At 45.6% G+C, this 20078-nt stretch overlaps 1 protein-coding gene across 3 annotated transcripts in view; it reads right to left on the reverse strand.

Annotated features, from left to right (window-relative positions):
• The window catches only part of CPA6 (carboxypeptidase A6), a 280392-nt gene that overhangs the window by 66953 nt on the left and 193361 nt on the right, over positions 1–20078 (reverse strand). For 2 of the 3 annotated variants that reach the window (XM_063923870.1, XM_063923868.1), the window contains exons 3-5: positions 18290–18414; positions 8066–8180; positions 7367–7468 (exon numbers count right to left, since the gene is read on the reverse strand). In XM_063923870.1, the coding sequence (XP_063779940.1) occupies positions 7367–7468; positions 8066–8180; positions 18290–18414 (342 nt within the window). Of the gene's footprint in view, positions 1–7366; positions 7469–8065; positions 8181–18289; positions 18415–18745; positions 19355–20078 lie in introns of those variants that run through there. The other variant, XM_063923871.1, reaches the window with a different exon arrangement.

A 20078-nucleotide genomic window follows, 5' to 3' on the forward strand; every position in this document is an offset into this window, starting at 1 on the left:
AAATAGTCTTGGCCAGTCTGGTTTGGTGTGTGAGGTCATGCTGATGTCATAATGGCAACTGCCTATATCAGGGCTGTGCTGTTGCTGTCTCTCACATATGACTCCAGAGGCCTGGGACGGCATAGCACACTGGCAGAAGGTTAGTGACTGGACAAAGATAAGAGCAGCTTAGTTTGACTATTATAACATATGACTTATGACCTTGGGGATAGCATATTATTGGATAAAACCAAAATCTCATACCTACTGGGACAGTGCTGTTACTTAACAACCAGAAGCGCATGCAAATGGGTCATTGGAGATACTTGAAGAGCACTGTCTAGATGGGCCTATAATGTTGCAAATGTAATACTTTACTCTCTCTCTCTGTCTGCCTAAATCCCAGTGTGCCAGTATTGCAGGCTGATCCATTTTGATTAATGTGCAGAGGTGTAAGAGAATTATATTGTGCTTTAATCATTACTTTTGTTTTTATCCAATACTATATACAGATGTAGCCATGCTGATCGTCCAGATGTACACGGTGCGGTCGGGCAAAACAAGGCACGGTCGCGCATAACAAGGCACAATCGCGGTAAGATGTAGTCACGACGAGAATGGCTATATTTCTACAGTTGCAATCCCTGTTAGCATCAGAAATGAGCGCTATGGAGGTTATGACTGTCCCCCCCCCCCCCCCCTCACTTCCAATCATCTCTTGCTCTTTTTTTTCACTTTCTCACCATTGACGTGTAGGTGCGTTCTTTGGCAGGGTAAAAGGTCAAAATAGCAGATGTGAGGCGACAGAAGGGATGACTGGGTTAGTGCAAGTTTAGTGGGTGGGCGGGTGATCTGGGCAAACCCTGCATAGTCTCTTAATGCCTAGAGGGACGGGCAGTCCTTCAGCCAAGGGTCCCCAGAGGTTTCCTCCACAAGGAGGTTTTCCTCTCCTGAGTGCTGAAGGATGACTCTTCATGAGTCATGAGGCTTCTGCCATCTTGTTCCTCTTATAGGACAAGTTTGTAAGATTACTGGACCAATCTTAGTCCCAAATTCAATATTTTATAGTGCAGAGTAAATAATAATCTTAATAATAATAATAATAATAATAATAAAAAAAAATCATCATCATCATCATCACCATCATCATCATCATCATCATCATCATCATCAGAACAAAAAGAAAAACAGGCTAAATTTTACTTAAAATTAAAATAGACATTTATTTTTTAAATATATTTTGCTTAAAGTTGTCTATTTTTATTAATAAATTCTTTCATAGGTGAAGAAATTACAGATATTTGGGGAAACAAATATATGAGGAGAGTTAGGAGAACCATGCATTGTTTATTCTACACAAGAGAGTGCCAGGCGTGCAGCCATGTTGGGCACACTACGTAGGTTACACTGTGCGATTAGCAAAACATGGTAGTAGGCTGTAGTAAGGCATACAAGGGTAAAAATGAAAAGCAACAAACAGGACACCTAGTTCTGCAGCTTAAACAGTAAGGAAAATGGTCTTACTCTGTAATTACTTTTAGACATTTTTATCCTTTGTAACAATTTCAAAGTGAGCTGAGGCGAAAATAAAAAAGGAGGGTCCAGTTACATTTTGAAATAATTTACAAAAATTTTTTTATCTGACCAAAAAATAAAAAATAAAAATGTATAATAATTCTCCAACACTTCAAAGATGGTAAACTCATATTGTGAACTGCATAAAATACCGTATATACTCGAGTATAAATCGACCCGAATATAAGCCGAGGCACCTAATTCTACCACAAAAACCTGGGAAAACTTATTGACTCGAGTATAAGCCTAGGGTGGGAAATGCAGCTCTAGCCGTACACAGACCTCAGTGCCAGATATGCCCCCACAGTGCCAGATATGCTCTCATACTGCCAGATATGCCCCACAGTGCCTGATGTGCCAGATATGCCCTCATGCTGCCAAATATGCCCCACAGTGCCAGATATGCCCTCATGCTGCCAAATATGCCCCACAGTGCCAGATATGCCCTCATGCTGCTAGATATTCCCTCATGCTGCCACATATGCCCCACAGTGCCAGACGTGCCAGATATGCCCTCATGCTGCCAGATATGCCCCTCATGCTGCCAGATATTCCCTCATGCTGCCAGATATGCCTCTCATGCTGCCACGTATGCCCCACAGTGCCAGATATGCCCTCATGCTGCCAGATATGCCCTCATGCTGCCAGATATGCCCCTCATGCTGCCACATATGCCCCACAGTGCCAGATGTGCCAGATATGCCCTCATGCTGCCAGATATGCCCCTCATGCTGCCAGATATGCCCCACAGTGCCAGATATGCCCTCATGCTGCCAGATATGCCCCTCATGCTGCCACATATGCCCCTCATGCTGCCACATAGGCCCCCTCCCCCAGTGCCTGTTACTTACCCCTCCGTCGATCCCGCGCTGTCTTCTGAAGGAGGGACACGGAGCGCACAGCGCGCGCCTTTCCTGTGTCCCTCCTGCATCTCCGGCGGCCGTGGCGGGTCTATTAAAGGAAGTGCCGGTTCGTGATCAGAGGTCACGAACGGGTACTTCCTTTAATAGACCCGCCGCTGCCGCCGGAGATGCAGGAGGGACACAGGAGAGGCGCGCGCTGTGCGCTCCGTGTCCCTCCTTCACACTGCTCTGCCTGTCACACTGCACTGCCACTGACTCGAGTATAAGCCGAGGTGGCTTTTTCAGCACAAAAAAAGTGCTGAAAAAGTCGGCTTATACTCGAGTATATACGGTATTTATATGAATCCCACATAATCACTGATACACACTGGTTCTCACTGAGCGGAGGTTGAGACGAGAGGGGTGTCATTCGGCTCCCCAGATGCTGAGTGTATGCAACAGGTAGCAGTGCAGGATCACTGGAAGTGTTGTGAATCTCTGATTATCTCAGGTCTCTGGGTAGTTAAGTGAAAAACTACCGTCTCCCACTGTGATGCTCTAAGACATTGACAAGATGGCGCCGCACTTATGTGCAGTATTTAGGTCAGCAGCCATCTCGGTACAGGGAGCGAAACCTCCCTGGAGGAACAGTATGGAATCTGCGCAGTAGCGCTCTCACCTTTCAACACCTTTTACATACAAATAGGATAATAATGATAAAAATCCCACATAGTCATCTAAATGGGATGTAGTCACCATCCCAGCAGTCAGCATACCACCGCCGCGATCCCGGCAACCAGAATGCCAGCAGGGGGCTAAGGACTGTTCCCACTTGTGGGTGTCCATGACAGGATTTACAACCTTACAGGAACTGAGATCTAAGGTGTATTACATGTAGTAAAAAAAAAAAGCTTATTTCATGGCAGTAGTTTCCAAACCGGTGCCTCTGGAAAGGAAGGGGGGGGGGGTGGGGGGGTGGCTAGGGGAGCCTTGCAGTGGTGCCGTAGTTCGGTGGTCCAATTCAAATTATTTATACTTAATTTTATTGGCAAAACCAGTCCCTCGCCACATAACTGAACCTAAGGATGACATATTATAAACACAATTGACTTCATTTTATATTTTTTTCCTGAATTTCTCAATAAGAAACTTTGGCCTAGGAGTGCTGTGAAACAAATTCTGATACTCTAGGGCACGCATGTCCAAACTGCGGCCCTCCAGCTGTTGTGAAAATACATATCCCAGCATGCCCTGACACAGTTTTGCTGTCAGAGAATGCTAAAGCTGTGTCAGGGCATGCTGGGATGTGTAGTTTCTCAACAGCTGGAGGGCCGCAGTTTGGACATGCCTGCACTATGGAGTCATGATTCAAAAAAGTTTATGAACCACTGAGCAGGTTATTCAGCATGAGAAAGAAAGGATTGCAGTTTCTGCTTTTTATCAGAATCTGCAACCCAACCTGAATAACCCCCCAAGTCCCGCCCAGCATTGCGATCGCAATCTATTTGCAATCTCATTGCTGAACAGGGAATAGCAGATGCCCCCTGCATATGCAGCCGCACCGCCACCATTTTCTTCATCGGAACAGCTGTGTGTGACATCACGCAGTCGCCCCGTCCACCGTTGAGGAGGACAAATGTTCAACGCTGCCCCCTGAGTGACTCCCAGCACCGAGAAAGCTATGCTTCCAGAGCGGGGGTGTTTAGGAGGCGCTGCCATTTCACCACACCCTCTTGGCTGCTCTGGTTACAATCTGTTACACAATCTCGCAGCATTGGCAGGTTCTTCTGTCGCAAAAGAAAGTTTACATGCTAGTGAATTGTTGCACCAAAACATGCTCAATAGTTTTTTCTTTTTATTAAAGCAGGCAAACAGTAACAGAAGAAGCAGACATTTCAGATTAAAAGATCCCCTTGTTCAAGTATAGAAAAATGTCTGTATTTATACATTGTACCTGGCAGTGTTTAAAGTGGACTTGGAGTGGTGGTGGAACTAAATCCCCCCGCCTACTACCTCAATAAGCAGAGCCAGGACCATTGCAAGACATTAGGCACCCCCCTGGTAGCAAAACAAAAAGGGGTGTGGTCTCACAAGGATGGGTGTGGTCACACAATAGTACCCCTAATTCAGATTATGCCTCACAGTAGAACAATCTTCGGAGGCAGGTCCTTCCTCCCCGGCCAGTGCCATTATTCCAGTGATATTTGGGAAGATGACGCTGGCCACTAGAGAGCAAAGACTCTGGCACAGTGCCAGAGTCTCTGCTTTCTATGTGCGGCGCCATCTTCCCAAAGAGATCACCGGGAGGATGGCGCCACTGCCACTGGCTACAGCACAGGCATACTGGGGAGGGGTAGCAAACTGGGGCCCCTGCCGGGCCCCTCCACCAATGCATGTCCTTCGGTGGTTTTGGGGCGTTTTTCTAACAACATAGTGATGACACTGTAGCGCAGAGATTTTCAAACTTTTACAACTCGCGTCACACTGAACAAGATTTAAATATTGCCAAGGCACACTCAAATATAATGGTGATGCATGGAGCAGTAGCGTGTCCTAGGATGTCATGTCGCAGCTTCTCCATAGGTAACACCTGAGCCACATGTGAGAATGCTAGAAGAGACCAACACTGCCTGGGCCCAAAATCAGCACTGGCTCTGCAACCACTAAACCCACCAGTATTGATCGTTCGAGGGCCTCAGTAGCGGCAAAACACTTACGGGCATGGCTCTGCTTCTATGGCGGCACACATGGAGACTGCTCGGGGCACACTAGTGTGCCATGGCACAGTGGTTGAAAAACACTGCTCTAGATCAAACTTTGATCTCTTCTATTTTCAGGTTGTTGACATTAGTCACCTGTGTGAGCAGTTTCATATTCAAAGGCATGATCTTTCCTCTGCTATTAAGGTCCCTTTGGGATTTAGGATTATTTTAAATTACCATTTGTTGACATATTTTCCCTTGTGCTCAATGTGTCTGCAAATTTTAAGAACAGAAGGAGATGCATTTTGTTTGGTCATTTATTATTTTGACTATGCTTAAGCCCATAACTTCAGCCTCACTTTATAACGTCTGTATATTAATTGTAATAGTGCCTATTGCTTTTTTAATGATTGCCATGTCTTTCTTTTAAGGGAATTTGCCTAGTTTCCAATAAATTATATGTTAGGGGCAAAATGCTGTAACAAGAAATGGTAAATATAGGCAATAGAAAGCTGAAAATATAAATATCCCAAATACTATCCCTTCAGCCAGAGTCGGCCATAGGCATAGGCAAACTAGGCAATTGCCTAGGGCATTTGATATGCCTAGGGGCATCAGCAGTTTTTGCTGATTAAAATGATATGCGGCATGCCTATAATCTGTGTGTAGCATTTCTTATGCAGATACAGCCACACAATATATAGGCATGCTGCATATCATTTTAATCAGCAGAATCTGATTGTGCATCCTAGCCAATAGCAATGCAAATAAGATGCATTTTCATTAAAAAAAGGTGCCCGACATTAGCATTGAGGCAAGATTTATGAGGACACATCTGTATCCAAGCAGAGGCAGAAGTCACAGTGTTGGTGGCAGTGTGAGTGCTGTGTGCATGTGAGTGGGTTGGTTGTGCAGTAGTGTTCAGAATATGTGTAAGGAGCATTATGTGTGTCATATAAAAATGCATTAATAATGTGCAACATATGTGTTAAGGGGCACTATGTGTGTCATTATGTGTATAAGGGGATTAATAATGTGCGGCATATGTGTAAGGGACATTATGTGTAAAAGGGCATTAATAAAGGTTGTCATAATGTGTAAGGCGCATTATGTTTATAAGGACATTAATAATGTGTCTAATGTGTAAGGGGCATTACTGTGTGGAATTGTGTATAAATGCATTACTAATTTGTGGCATTATGTGTATAAGGTGCTCTACTATGTGGCGTTGCATATAGAAAGGGCACTACTGTGTTGTCTAATGTGAATAAAGAGCAATAGGGTGTGGTGTAATGTGAATAAGGGGCTCTACTGTGAGGAGTAACGTTTATAAGGTAAAGCAGAGGTTCCCAAACTGTGTGCCGTGGCTCCCTGGGGTGCCTCAGGACACTTGCAAGGGTGCCCTGGGTTGGTGGTCCAGGACCAATTCAAATTATTCATGGTCAATATAATAGGCAAAACAAGTGCTGGTGGCTGCCAGTCATAAAATATGTGGCCAAACAGAAGCAAATCTTGTCCCTCACCACACAACTGTCCCTAAGGATGACATATAAACGAGATCTACTTAATGTAATATTTCTTTCTAAATTTCTCAATAAGAAATTTTTGGCCTAGGGGTGCCGTGAATAAAATTCTGATATTCTAGGGCGCCATGATTCAAAAAAGTTTGGAAACCACTGAGGTAAAGTGATACTACTGTGGGATGTAATATGAATTATGGACACTATCGCATGATCAAATGTGAATAAAGTTGCTGACTGTGTGGCGTAATTGGAATTGGAGTTACTATTGTGTGGCCATGCCCCTTGCCAGCAAAAACACCCTCTTTTTGGGCTGTGCGCCAAATGTGCAAACTGTTCCTATTTAAAATATAGGGGGTACAAACACCAAAATAAGGACTGCTATGGGTGAGGAGTGATGGTGCTGGGAAAGAGGTGCAAGGTCAGAGGCGGAACCAGCGGTGGTGCTAGGGGGCACCAGCCAAAATCTTGCCTAGGGCATCATATTGGTTAGGGCCGGCTCTGCCTTCAGCTGTAATTTGAGGGATTATTTGGCAGCATAAATATGAACTTTGGACAGCCTTATACCTGACCCATGTTCTCTTAGCCTTCACCAACTAGCAGTGGAAAGAGCGAACAGTCATTGGTCTTACTGAGATTCTAAGGAAGATGAAATGTGTGAGTAGTGGATATGATTAGAGTTTGTTTCAAATTGTTTTTAAAGAAACCTAAACTCCTGGTCTTAAGATTTAGTTACCAATGTTATTACCTTGAGCACATACAATGGTCTCCCTTCATATGACGTTCCCACCGAAAACATGTGAACAAGATTAGAATGCGTGCTATTCATATGATGCATCCACTTCACAATCTGAAACAGAGATACTGTAGTTCACAAAGGTGCTGTATTATATTATAATAACATAATTATCTTAATTTAATCAGTGAAAAATGTACTAAAGTAGAAAACTTCTTCTAAGTAGAAAACATCCGACTTTTCACAAACTTGGACGCTATTACATCGGCTGAGTTTGCAAAATGTCCAACGTTTGTGGCAAAATCGGACATTTTACAAACATGGCTCAAACTCGGCTCCCATTACATCCAGGAAAATAGAGATTTACGGGTTCGGATTTACTTGATTCTTTTCGTCAAACTAGCACAAATTGGATTTATTTTCTTGGCTATCCAAAACATGTGAAAGCCAATAGCCAATAAGATGCCATTTTTGAGATCCGAGTAAAACCGTGTAAATCCAAGCAAGTTCCAACCCGCACATCTCTAGCATAGACACTGCAGGACGCATACACTGTGCAAGTTTGTAGGGATTTTCCATGGGCAGTAGCAAAAAATTGCCAATTTACTTGAACATCGGCATTGAGTGATAACCAGAATCTACTACATAAATATTATATGAAATAACTGTTTTACATGTCCAATTGTCTGCCGTGTGGACCTGTGAGCGTACCTCTTCTAGGGTATGGTAATCTTCATAATCATACTTTGATATTGACCTACGATTCCGTCTTGGTGTAGAAGCACGTTGATTTTCAACCACCTTCTGCAAATTTTTTACAATAATTCTAAAAAAAAGTATCAACATCATCAGAATAGAGGCTAATCCACTACTATTATATAATCACATAATATTTGTTCAATAAACCTGTGACCTATAAACTTGTGGGTATCCAGGTTGTAGTTCAACAGGGATTAGGTCGACAGTCAAAAGGGTGACCACTATTGGTCAACACTGACATGGTAGACACATGAAAATGGTTGACATGTTAAAATGGTCGATGTGGGACAGGTCAACACATGAAAAGGTCGACATGACTTCTTTTAAAAAAATTTATTTTTTTACTTTTTCACACTTTACCGTCCATGTGGACTACGGCGTGGTGCACTAATTGGGGTTCCTGGTCATTTAACAAAAAAAGACACCAAAAAAAGTGTAAAAAGGCCATGTTGACCTTTTCATGTGTCGATCTGTCCAGTGTCGACCATTTTAATGTGTCGACAATTTTCATGTATCAACCATGTTAATGTTGACCAATAGTGGTCAACCTATTTACTGTCGCCCTAATCCATGTCGACCCATTGAGCCATAACCAAACTTGTACAAACTTGCAATTCCCGTAATCCCAATCTCTTTTATCTAGCATATTATAATTTTACTTTAAAACATTTTCTTGCTTATCATGTTATTGTTGGAATTTCAATAGCCAATATCTGGTAAGCATAAGCTCTATTTCGTCTTTCCTAAACAGAAAGCCAAATAAAGGTATCAACTCGCAACCGGTTTATTTACCATCACAAAATTTATGCCCTTATTTATCAATGAGTGACAAATTTCACTGAGTGATAAATTGCACCAGCCAATCCGCTCCTGTCATTTTTCAAACACAGCCTGTGACATGGAAGTTAGGAGCTGATTGGTTGGTGCAATTTATCACTCACAGTGAAATTTATCACTCATTGATAAATAAGGGCATACATTTTGCCTCTATTTTGTCTTTAGGAAAGACAAAATAGAGCTTATGTTAAAAAGCATATTTTTCTGATCCATTTATTAGGTTTAATTACAGGTTTTGTATGTAGTCATTGTGAAGTCTACAAAATCCTTTTGCATCACAGCTTCCGTAATGTATTTGTAAATGTAGAAGACAGTAGATCGGGGAAACAACTGTCAATTAATTCAATTAATAAACAGTAAAGGCAAAATGCTGAACAAACTGAATATTCCTCTGAAAGGTTTCACCGATCTCTACACTGAGGTGATTACTAGATAGATGTGCACAGTTCTGTAACATGTTCGGCTGGTTACTAGTGGTAAACAGCAGAATGGTCTGCCAGAGAGGAGTGTGACATTGAGGACCATTGTGGCCTACTTATAAACCCTGGCATAAAACCTACTAGGGATTCCAAGGGTCACAATTTGTTTATTATTATGTATGTTAGCAAGATTAAATTAGGCAATTATAGATAATGAGGTATAGTCAATTAGGGTCAAATTTTCTGACAGTCGGAAAATCGGCACTAATTCGACCTGTAGATATTCAATAGCGGGCGTTTTTGACAGTTTTTTGGGCGAAAAATCGGCACTAATTCGACCTGTAGATATTCAATAGCGGGCGTTTTTGACAGTTTTTTGGTTCATTTTCGCCCAGGTCTTTTCATTATTTTTTTTGTCAAATCAGCATGACCGAAAACGGACCAAAAAACTGTTGAAAACGCCCGCAAATTTGACAAAACACGTGGATCGGCAGCGAACCACATGGTTTTCGCCTGTGTGGATTTTTCTACCAGTCGATAAAACGGCACGGGCATTGAATAGGTCGAATGTAAAAACGGGCGAAAAGTGCACTTTTTTCGACTGGTTGAAAAAATGGCACTAATTGAATACCCCCCAATGATGATGTTTCCAACAAAGCAAGTTAATTGTCATCAACATTTAATTTTAATTATCTTTGATTTAGAGATGTGGCAGAATTTCACACAGCGAACCTCAGCGGAACAGACTGACTGGCAACGTTGTGAAGATCCAGTGAGACAGTCTTTAGGTTCTGCATTTGCTTTGCAATTCAGAGAAATACTATTCCGTACTATGGGCCTAATTCAGCATAGATCGTCATTGCTATTAAAAGCGTGATTTTTTGAAATCTCAATTGCAGAGAATCACACAGGAAGCTGCCGCCCAGAAATGGTAAAAACGCCCACTGCAGTTTTGTGCATGCATCACAATTCAAACACAAGATCGGGAGCATTGAAGGGGTAAATTCAATCTGCGCCAAGCCAGAGCATCCACAAGTCTGCACAATGCTGTTGCATGCAAGTGATTGCAGATGATGTCAGAGACCCGCCTGAAAAAATAAGAATTTACTTACCGATAATTCTATTTCTCGGAGTCCGTAGTGGATGCTGGGGTTCCTGAAAGGACCATGGGGAATAGCGGCTCCGCAGGAGACAGGGCACAAAAGTAAAGCTTTCCGATCAGGTGGTGTGCACTGGCTCCTCCCCCTATGACCCTCCTCCAAGCCAGTTAGGTACTGTGCCCGGACGAGCGTACACAATAAGGGAGGAATTTTGAATCCCGGGTAAGACTCATACCAGCCACACCAATCACACCGTACAACTTGTGATCTAAACCCAGTTAACAGTATGATAACAGCGGAGCCTCTGAAAAGATGGCTCACAACAATAATAACCCGATTTTTGTAACTATGTACAAGTATTGCAGATAATCCGCACTTGGGATGGGCGCCCAGCATCCACTACGGACTCCGAGAAATAGAATTATCGGTAAGTAAATTCTTATTTTCTCTATCGTCCTAGTGGATGCTGGGGTTCCTGAAAGGACCATGGGGATTATACCAAAGCTCCCAAACGGGCGGGAGAGTGCGGATGACTCTGCAGCACCGAATGAGAGAACTCCAGGTCCTCCTTAGCCAGGGTATCAAATTTGTAGAATTTAGCAAACGTGTTTGCCCCTGACCAAGTAGCTGCTCGGCAAAGTTGTAAAGCCGAGACCCCTCGGGCAGCCGCCCAAGATGAGCCCACCTTCCTTGTGGAATGGGCATTTACATATTTTGGCTGTGGCAGGCCTGCCACAGAATGTGCAAGCTGAATTGTATTACACATCCAACTAGCAATAGTCTGCTTAGAAGCAAGAGCACCCAGTTTGTTGGGTGCATACAGGATAACAGCAAGTCAGTTTTCCTGACTCCAGCCGTCCTGGAACATATTTTCAGGGCCCTGACAACCTCTAGCAACTTGGAGTCCTCCAAGTCCCTAGTAGGTGCAAGGCACCATAATAAGCTGGTTCAGGTGAAACACTGACACCACCTTAGGGAGAGAACTGGGGACGAGTCCGCAGCTCTGCCCTGTCCGAATGGACAAACAGATATGGGCTTTTTTGAGAAAAAACCACCAGTTTGACACTCGCCTGGTCCAGGCCAGGGCCAAGAGCATGGTCACTTTTCATGTGAGATGCTTCAAATCCACAGATTTGACTGGTTTTAAACCAATGTGATTTGAGGAATCCCAGAACTACGTTGAGATCCCACAGTGCCACTGGAGGCACAAAAGGGGGTTGTATATGCAATACTCCCTTGACAAACTTCTGGACTTCAGGAACTGAAGCCAATTCTTTCTGGAAGAAAATCGACAGGGCCGAAATTTGAACCTTAATGGACCCCAATTTGATGGCCCATAGACACTCCTGTTTGCAGGAAATGCAGGAAACGACCGAGTTGAAATTTCTTTGTGGGGCCTTCCTGGCCTCACACCACGCAACATATTTTCGCCACATGTGGTGATAATGTTGTGCGGTCACCTCCTTTCTGGCTTTGACCAGGGTAGGAATGACCTCTTCCGGAATGCCTTTTTCCCTTAGGATCCGGCTTTCCACCGCCATGCCGACAAAACGCAGCTGCGGTAAGTCTTGGAACAGACATGGTACTTGCTGAAGCAAGTCCCTTCTTAGCGGCAGAGGCCATAAGACCTCTGTAAGCATCTCTTGAAGTTCCGGGTACCAAGTCCTTCTTGGCCAATCCGGAGCCATGAGTATAGTTCTTACTCCTCTACGTCTTATAATTCTCAGCACCTTAGGTATGAGAAGCAGAGGAGGGAACACATACACCGACTGGTACACCCACGGTGTTACCAGAACGTCCACAGCTATTGCCTGAGGGTCTCTTGACCTGGCGCAATACCTGTCCCGTTTTTTTGTTCAGACGGGACGCCATCATGTCCACCTTTGGTATTTCCCAACGGTTTACAATCATGTGGAAAAAACTTCCCGATGAAGTTTCCACTCTCCCGGGTGGAGGTCGTGCCTGCTGAGGAAGTCTGCTTCCCAGTTTCCATTCCCGGGATGAAACACTGCTGACAGTGCTATCACATGATTTTCCGCCCAGCGAAAAGTCCTTGCAGTTTTTGCCATTGCCCTCCTGCTTCTTGTGTCGCCCTGTCTGTTTACGTGGGCGACTGCCGTGATGTTTTTCCCACTGGATCAATACCGGCTGACCTTGAAGCAGAGGTCTTGCTAAGCTTAGAGCATTATAAATTTACCCTTAGCTCCAGTATATTTATGTGGAGAAAAGTCTCCAGACTTGATCACACTCCCTGGAAATTTTTTCCTTGTGTGACTGCTCCCCAGCCTCTCGGGCTGGGCTCCGTGGTCACCAGCATCCAATCCTGAATGCCGAATCTGCGGCCCTCTAGAAGATGAGCACTCTATAACCACCACAGGAGAGACACCCTTGTCCTTGGATATAGGGTTATCCGCTGATGCATCTGAAGATGCGATCCGGACCATTTGTCCAGCAGATCCCACTGAAAAGTTCTTGCGTGAAATCTGCCGAATGGAATTGCTTCGTAGGAAGCCACCATTTTTACCAGGACCCTTGTGCAATGATGCACTGTTTTTAGGAGGTTCCTGACTAGCTCGGATAACTCCCTGGCTTTCTCTTCCGGGAGAAACACCTTTTTCTGGACTGTGTCCAGAATCATCCCTAGGCACAGCAGACGTGTCGTCGGGATCAGCTGCGATTTTGGAATATTTAGAATCCACCCGTGCTGTTGTAGCAGTATCCTAGATAGTGCTACTCCGACCTCCAACTGTTCCCTGGACTATGCCCTTATCAGGAGATCGTCCAAGTAAGGGATAATTAAGACGCCTTTTCTTCGAAGAAGAATCATCATTTCGGCCATTACCTTGGTAAAGACCCGGGGTGCCGTGGACAATCCAAACGGCAGCGTCTGAAACTGATAGTGACAGTTCTGCACCACGAACCTGAGGTACCCTTAGTGAGAAGGGCAAATTTGGGACATAGAGGTAAGCATCCCTGATGTCCCGGGACACTATATAGTCCCCTTCTTCCTGGTTCGTTATCACTGCTCTGAGTGACTCCATCTTGATTTGAACCTTTGTAAGTGTTCAAAAAATTTTTTAGAATAAGTCTCACCTAGCCTTCTGGCTTCAGTACCACAATATAGTGTGGAATAATACCCCTTTTCTTGTAGTAGGAGGGGTAATTTAATTATCACCTGCTGGGAATACAGCTTGTGAATTTTTTCCCATACTGCCTCCTTGTCGGAGGGAGACCTTGGTAAAGCAGACTTCAGGAGCCTGCGAAGGGGAAACGTCTCGACATTCCAATCTGTACCCCTGGGATACTACTTGTAGGATCCAGGGGTCCTGTACGGTCTCAGCGCCATGCTGAGAACTTGTCAGAAGCGGTGGAACGCTTCTGTTCCTGGGAATGGGCTGCCTGCTGCAGTCTTCTTCCCTTTCCTCTATCCCTGGGCAGATATGATCTTATAGGGACGAAAGGACTGAGGCTGAAAAGACGGTGTCTTTTTCTGCAGAGATGTGACTTAGGGTAAAAACGGTGGATTTTCCAGCAGTTGCCGTGGCCACCAGATCCGATGGACCGACCCCAAATAACTCCTCTTCCTTTATACGGCAATACACCTTTGTGCCGTTTGGAATCTGCATCACCTGACCACTGTCGTGTCCATAACATCTTCTGGCAGTTATGGACATCGCATTTACTCTTGATGCCAGAGTGCAAATATCTCTCTGTGCATCTCGCATATATAGAAATGCATCCTTTAAATGCTCTATAGTCAATAAAATACTGTCCCTGTCAAGGGTATCAATATTTTTAGTCAGGGAATCCGACCAAGCCACCCCAGCTCTGCACATCCAGGCTGAGGCGATCGCTGGTCGCAGTATAACACCAGTATGTGTGTATATACTTTTTATGATATTTTCCAGCCTCCTGTCAGCTGGTCCTTGAGGACGGCCCTATCTATAGACGGTACCGCCACTTGTTTTGATAAGCGTGTGAGCGCCTTATCCACCCTAAGGGGTGTTTCCCAACGCGCCCTAACTTCTGGCGGGAAAGGGTATACCGCCCATAATTTTCTATCGGGGGGAACCCACGCATCATCACACACTTTATTTAATTTATCTGATTCAGGAAAAACTATGGTAGTTTTTTCACATCCCACATAATACCCTCTTTTGTGGTACTTGTAGTATCAGAAATATGTAACACCTCCTTCATTGCCTTTAACGTGTGGCCCTAATAAGGAATACGTTTGTTTATTCACCGTCGACACTGGATTCAGTGTCCCTGTCTGTGTCTGTGTCGACCGACTAAAGTAAACGGGCGTTTTAAAAACCCCTGACGGTGTTTTTGAGACGTCTGGACCGGTACTAATTGTTTGTCGGCCGTCTCATGTCGTCAACCGACCTTGCAGCGTGTTGACATTATCACGTAATTTCCTAAATAAGCCATCCATTCCGGTGTCGACTCCCTAGAGAGTGACATCACCATTACAGGCAATTGCTCCGCCTCCTCACCAACATCGTCCTCCTACATGTCGACACACACGTACCGACACACAGCAGACACACAGGGAATGCTCTGATAGAGGACAGGACCCACTAGCCCTTTGGAGAGACAGAGGGAGAGTTTGCCAGCACACACCAAAAACGCTATAATTATATAGGGACAACCTTATATAAGTGTTTTCCCTTATAGCATTTTTTATATATTTCTAACGCCAAATTAGTGCCCCCCCTCTCTGTTTTAACCCTGTTTCTGTAGTGCAGTGCAGGGGAGAGCCTGGGAGCCTTCCCTCCAGCCTTTCTGTGAGGGAAAATGGCGCTGTGTGCTGAGGAGATAGGCCCCGCCCCTTTTTCGGCGGCCTCGTCTCCCGCTCTTAACGGATTCTGGCAGGGGTTAAATATCTCCATATAGCCTCCGGAGGCTATATGTGAGGTATTTTTAGCCAAAATAGGTATTCATTTGCCTCCCAGGGCGCCCCCCTCCCAGCGCCCTGCACCCTCAGTGACTGCCGTGTGAAGTGTGCTGAGAGGAAAATGGCGCACAGCTGCAGTGCTGTGCGCTACCTTTAGAAGACTGAGGAGTCTTCTGCCGCCGATTCTGGACCTCTTCTTACTTCAGCATCTGCAAGGGGGCCGGCGGCAAGGCTCCGGTGACCATCCAGGCTGTACCTGTGATCGTCCCTCTGGAGCTGATGTCCAGTAGCCAAGAAGCCAATCCATCCTGCACGCAGGTGAGTTCACTTCTTCTCCCCTAAGTCCCTCGTTGCAGTGATCCTGTTGCCAGCAGGACTCACTGTAAAGTAAAAAACCTAAGCTAAACTTTTCTAAGCAGCTCTTTAGGAGAGCCACCTAGATTGCACCCTTCTCGGCCGGGCACAAAAATCTAACTGGCTTGGAGGAGGGTCATAGGGGGAGGAGCCAGTGCACACCACCTGATCGGAAAGCTTTACTTTTGTGCCCTGTCTCCTGCGGAGCCGTTATTCCCCATGGTCCTTTCAGGAACCCCAGCATCCACTAGGACGATAGAGAAACAACCATGAAATGCCTGCGTTTTTGCCACCGCTCCCACAAATCGCCATGTTACCACCCCTAAACACTCACTTCCTGTCAATCACTTTGTGATTGCATCGCTTTCAAATTGTGACCACACTGTGTTGGCAATGCGCCATTGACGCACGTGCAATGCGTACATAGAGCATGCACAGTTTCAATAATTGATCAATTCAAGCAAAAGCAAAATTTCGATCCATGCTAAATTTGGTGCTATGGACCTGATTCAGTAAGGATTGCAAATTCTGATAAGTAGCAGAATTTGCAAACCTTGGGATCACATGCTTGGGGTCCACCCATCGCAGGGCAAGGCCGCCCAGCATGCTAACAGCCGTTCCTGCCCTTGACCACGCTGAAATTGCGGTACAACCGCAATTTCAGCATGATCGCTAAAAACGAGGTAGCACCCTGCCAGCGCAGCTTGGCCATTTTAGTGATCGCAGTGGCTGCGTGTGATGTCATGCAGCCGCCACAATCCACGCCCACTGTTTGCACCACCATGCCCCCGTCTTGATGCCATGCCCCCACAACGCTCCATCTCCCACCCTCCCCGTCCCACGAACGCCTCTGCCTGATTGATAGGCAGATGCGATCGCATTTTCTGCAGAGCTCCGCAGAAAATGCAGGCACATGTGCAGGACGGGTGCATGCGCTGGACAGACCTTATGCATGCGCCCGCATCCTCTCTTAGCAGTTTTTGTGGTTGTATTGCGATCCAACCTGAATCAGGCCCTATATTTGCAAAATTTGCATTTCACAGAATGCATACATCTGAGATGACAATGGTGGCAATTCGTTCCTACAGTAGCACACAGTAACTCCTGAAACAAACAAAAGTTTGTCACAGTGACAGTGTGGGTTGGGGGATGTTGGTGCCGCAGGGGTTTCCGAGAGTTAGGAGGACACATCCAGAATATATTTCAACTCCAGGCACCAGTGGTGAAGTTCTGCCTTTGTGTTGTACTGTACGTGTGGGAAATTCCAGGTGAAACAAAGACAACAGATGGAATTCTGAGCAAATGTGGTTGGAGGTGCTATCACTGCTGCTTCCTTGGAAGCAGCAGTGATAGCGCTGTATGTTAATGCAGTAGGAGGCATCTATTACAAGCAGACCCCCTTCTGCTGCAGTAGTGATCCGAACTGCATCTTAGGAAGCAACATCGGATCACTCAGCCACCATTGGGTGGTTTGCGGTCCCCATGGCGCCATGCAAGCCGCCTGTCGCAGAGCAAGGAAATCTCCGTCTCCGTGGTGCGGTTGGCCCTGGGTTCCTCCTAATGCAAGACAATGCTAGACCTCATGTGGCTGGAGTGTGTCAACAGTTCCTGCAAGACGAAGGCATTGATGCTATGGACTGGCCCGCCCATTCCCCAGACCTGAATCCAATTGAGCACATCTTGGACATCATGTCTCGCTCCATCCACCAACGCTACGTGCACCACAGACTGTCCAGGAGTTGTCGGATGCTTTAGTCCAGGTCTGAGAGGAGATCCCTCAGGAGACCATCCACCACCTCATCAGGAGCATGCCCAGGCATTGTAGGGAGGTCATTCAGGCACGTGTAGGCCACACACACTACTGAGCCTCATTTTGACTTGTTTTAAGGACATTACATCAAAGTTGGATCAGCCTGTAGCGTGTTTTTCCACTTTAATTTTGAGGGTGACTCCAAATCCAGACCTCCATGGGTTAATAACTTTGATTTCCATTGATGATTTTTGTGTGATTTTGTTGTCAGCACATTCAACTATGTAAAGAACAAAGTATTTAATAAGAATATTTCATTCATTCAGATCTAGGATGTGTTATTTTAGTGTTCCCTTTATTTTTTTGAGCAGGGTATATTTCACTATTTACTAATTGAGCTGTACAAGCCCTCTAAGAAAGAATAGGTGGCACTCCTTGCTTCTTGTGACGATAGATGTGTATTAATCAAATACACTTCATAATAGTGGTCGTCAACGTTGCAAGGTCGCAAGACCTTTTCGTCAAGACTCCAAACAGTACAATAAACCCCGTAGTTTACTGCTGCAGACTTTGGAATATGGCATCACACGGCAATGGTAGGACCCTCAGCTATACTATGTAGGATAGATGTTGGGCTAGAGATTGTAGTGGGAATGCTTTGTACATTTTGTGCACCAAAAATCACCAGAGCCGTCATTCATTTTTGGAGGCTGTTAATGATGAACTTGTCATTAATCCATGCATGTGTGTATCATATCAATAAATCCGGGAGTATAAAAAACAAGCATATGTCATAATACAGAAGGTGTTTCTTACTTGTGCTGAATGTTGGCGTGTCGCAGGTAAGAGAGCAGGGCCTCGGTGCTGATGTTTGACGTGTGCACATCGGTTACTGTGTTTCCCCAGATGTTGCTAATGCTGCTGGGCTGCCATAGATCCACCTGCAGTGCAGGAACTAACCTGTAAGCCATATTCATGTAATGTATGCACTGACACAGATGTACCGTATGCTTTAACTGTAGCCATTCAGGCCCAATACTGCAAGCTCCGTAGCACAGTGTGTAAACTGCACAAACTGTCACAAAAGAGGGGAGAAGTTCCCATAGCAACCAATCAGCTCCTACCTATCATTTTACAGAATAAACGTGATAAATGTTAATCAGAAATGGATTAAGTCTAGTGGGAGCCCTGGGGCAACTAAGTTGTGGAGGCCCCCACCATTAAAACTGACACCCAACCCCCTTCCCCCGCTGCCGCTACTATTTCCCTTACCTTGCTTAAGGACCCCCCACTGGCTGGCAGCATCATAGCTATGGTTGCCCTCTCTCTAAAAAGGGGAGTGGGTGTGTGAACGAGAAGGAGAAATAGAGGTGGGGGATGAGAGAGAGGGGAAAGCGAGGGTGAGAGAAAGAGAGAGAGAGAGAGAGCGAAATAGAGAGGTGGGCGAGAGAGGAGGAGCAAGAGAGAGAGAGAGGGAGAAGTGAGAGGGAAGGGTAGTAAGAGAGAGAGGGGAGAGAAAGAGAGTGTGAGGGGAACAAGAGAGAGAGAGAGAGGGAGAAATAGAGAGGTGGGGGAGAGAGGGGGAGCAAGAGAGAGGGAGAAATGAGAGGGAAGGGGAGTAAGAGAGAGGGGAGAGAAAGAGAGCGGGGGAGCAAGAGAGTGAGAGGGGAACAAGAGAGTGAGAGGGAGCTAGAGAGAGAGAGGAATGAGACATAGAGAGAAAGAGAGGGAGAAAAAGAGAGGGGGAGCAAGAAAGGGGTGGCGGGGGAGAGAGAGAGAGGGAGAAACACAGAGTTGAGAGAGAGTGAGAGGAGGGGAGAGATAGGGATGTGAGAGAGAAAGAGGGGGAGCAAAAGAGAGAGGAGAGAGGGAAGCGAGAGAAAGAGTGGGGTGAGAGAGGGGGGGTTGAGTGGAGAAAGAGAGCTACCTTTATGAACCCTAACAGCAATATCACAACAGACAATTGGGCCCCAAATGACTTTGTGGCAGGGTGTCCAGATAAGTGCTGGGGTCACTGAAGCCTATTAGTGCAGTTGAAGAATGACCACACAAGGGCAAGCCCTAGCAGACATATGGGGTGACTCTGAGTCGCATCTTTGAAAGTGGACCCATCTCCAGATTTTGAACCGACTGCTCGTGCGCCTGTATTGCAAAACATGGTAAGTGAAAATACGCCGCACAATATGACCGAAGTTGCGAGTAGATGAATGCATGTCACATCTTGTGTGAACAGACACCAGAGGGTGTATTTACTAAACTGCGTGTTTATGGAAGCGGTGATGTTGCCCATAGCAGCCGATCGGATTCTAGCTATTATCTCATACTTACTGACTTCCTCGCCTACTCCCTCAGGAGTCATGGCACAATTGTGTCGTCATGGTACTGCTCCCCCTACAAAATGCCGGTAATAATGGCACTGAAGCGAGGGGCAGGGCCATAATGACATGATTCAACGCAAATTGCATCATCTGCCGACCGGACCACCCACTTTTGCACTGTTAGTGGGCGGCTGTGGGGGGATAGCAGCTGGCTCAGGAGATCTGCCCAATTTTCCGGGTGGCCGGAAGTGCCACTCAATTTTTGGGAGCCTCCTGGCTGTTCTGGG

The sequence above is a fragment of the Pseudophryne corroboree genome, chromosome 5 (assembly GCF_028390025.1).
Source record: "Pseudophryne corroboree isolate aPseCor3 chromosome 5, aPseCor3.hap2, whole genome shotgun sequence".
NCBI classification, from domain to species: domain Eukaryota; kingdom Metazoa; phylum Chordata; class Amphibia; order Anura; family Myobatrachidae; genus Pseudophryne; species Pseudophryne corroboree.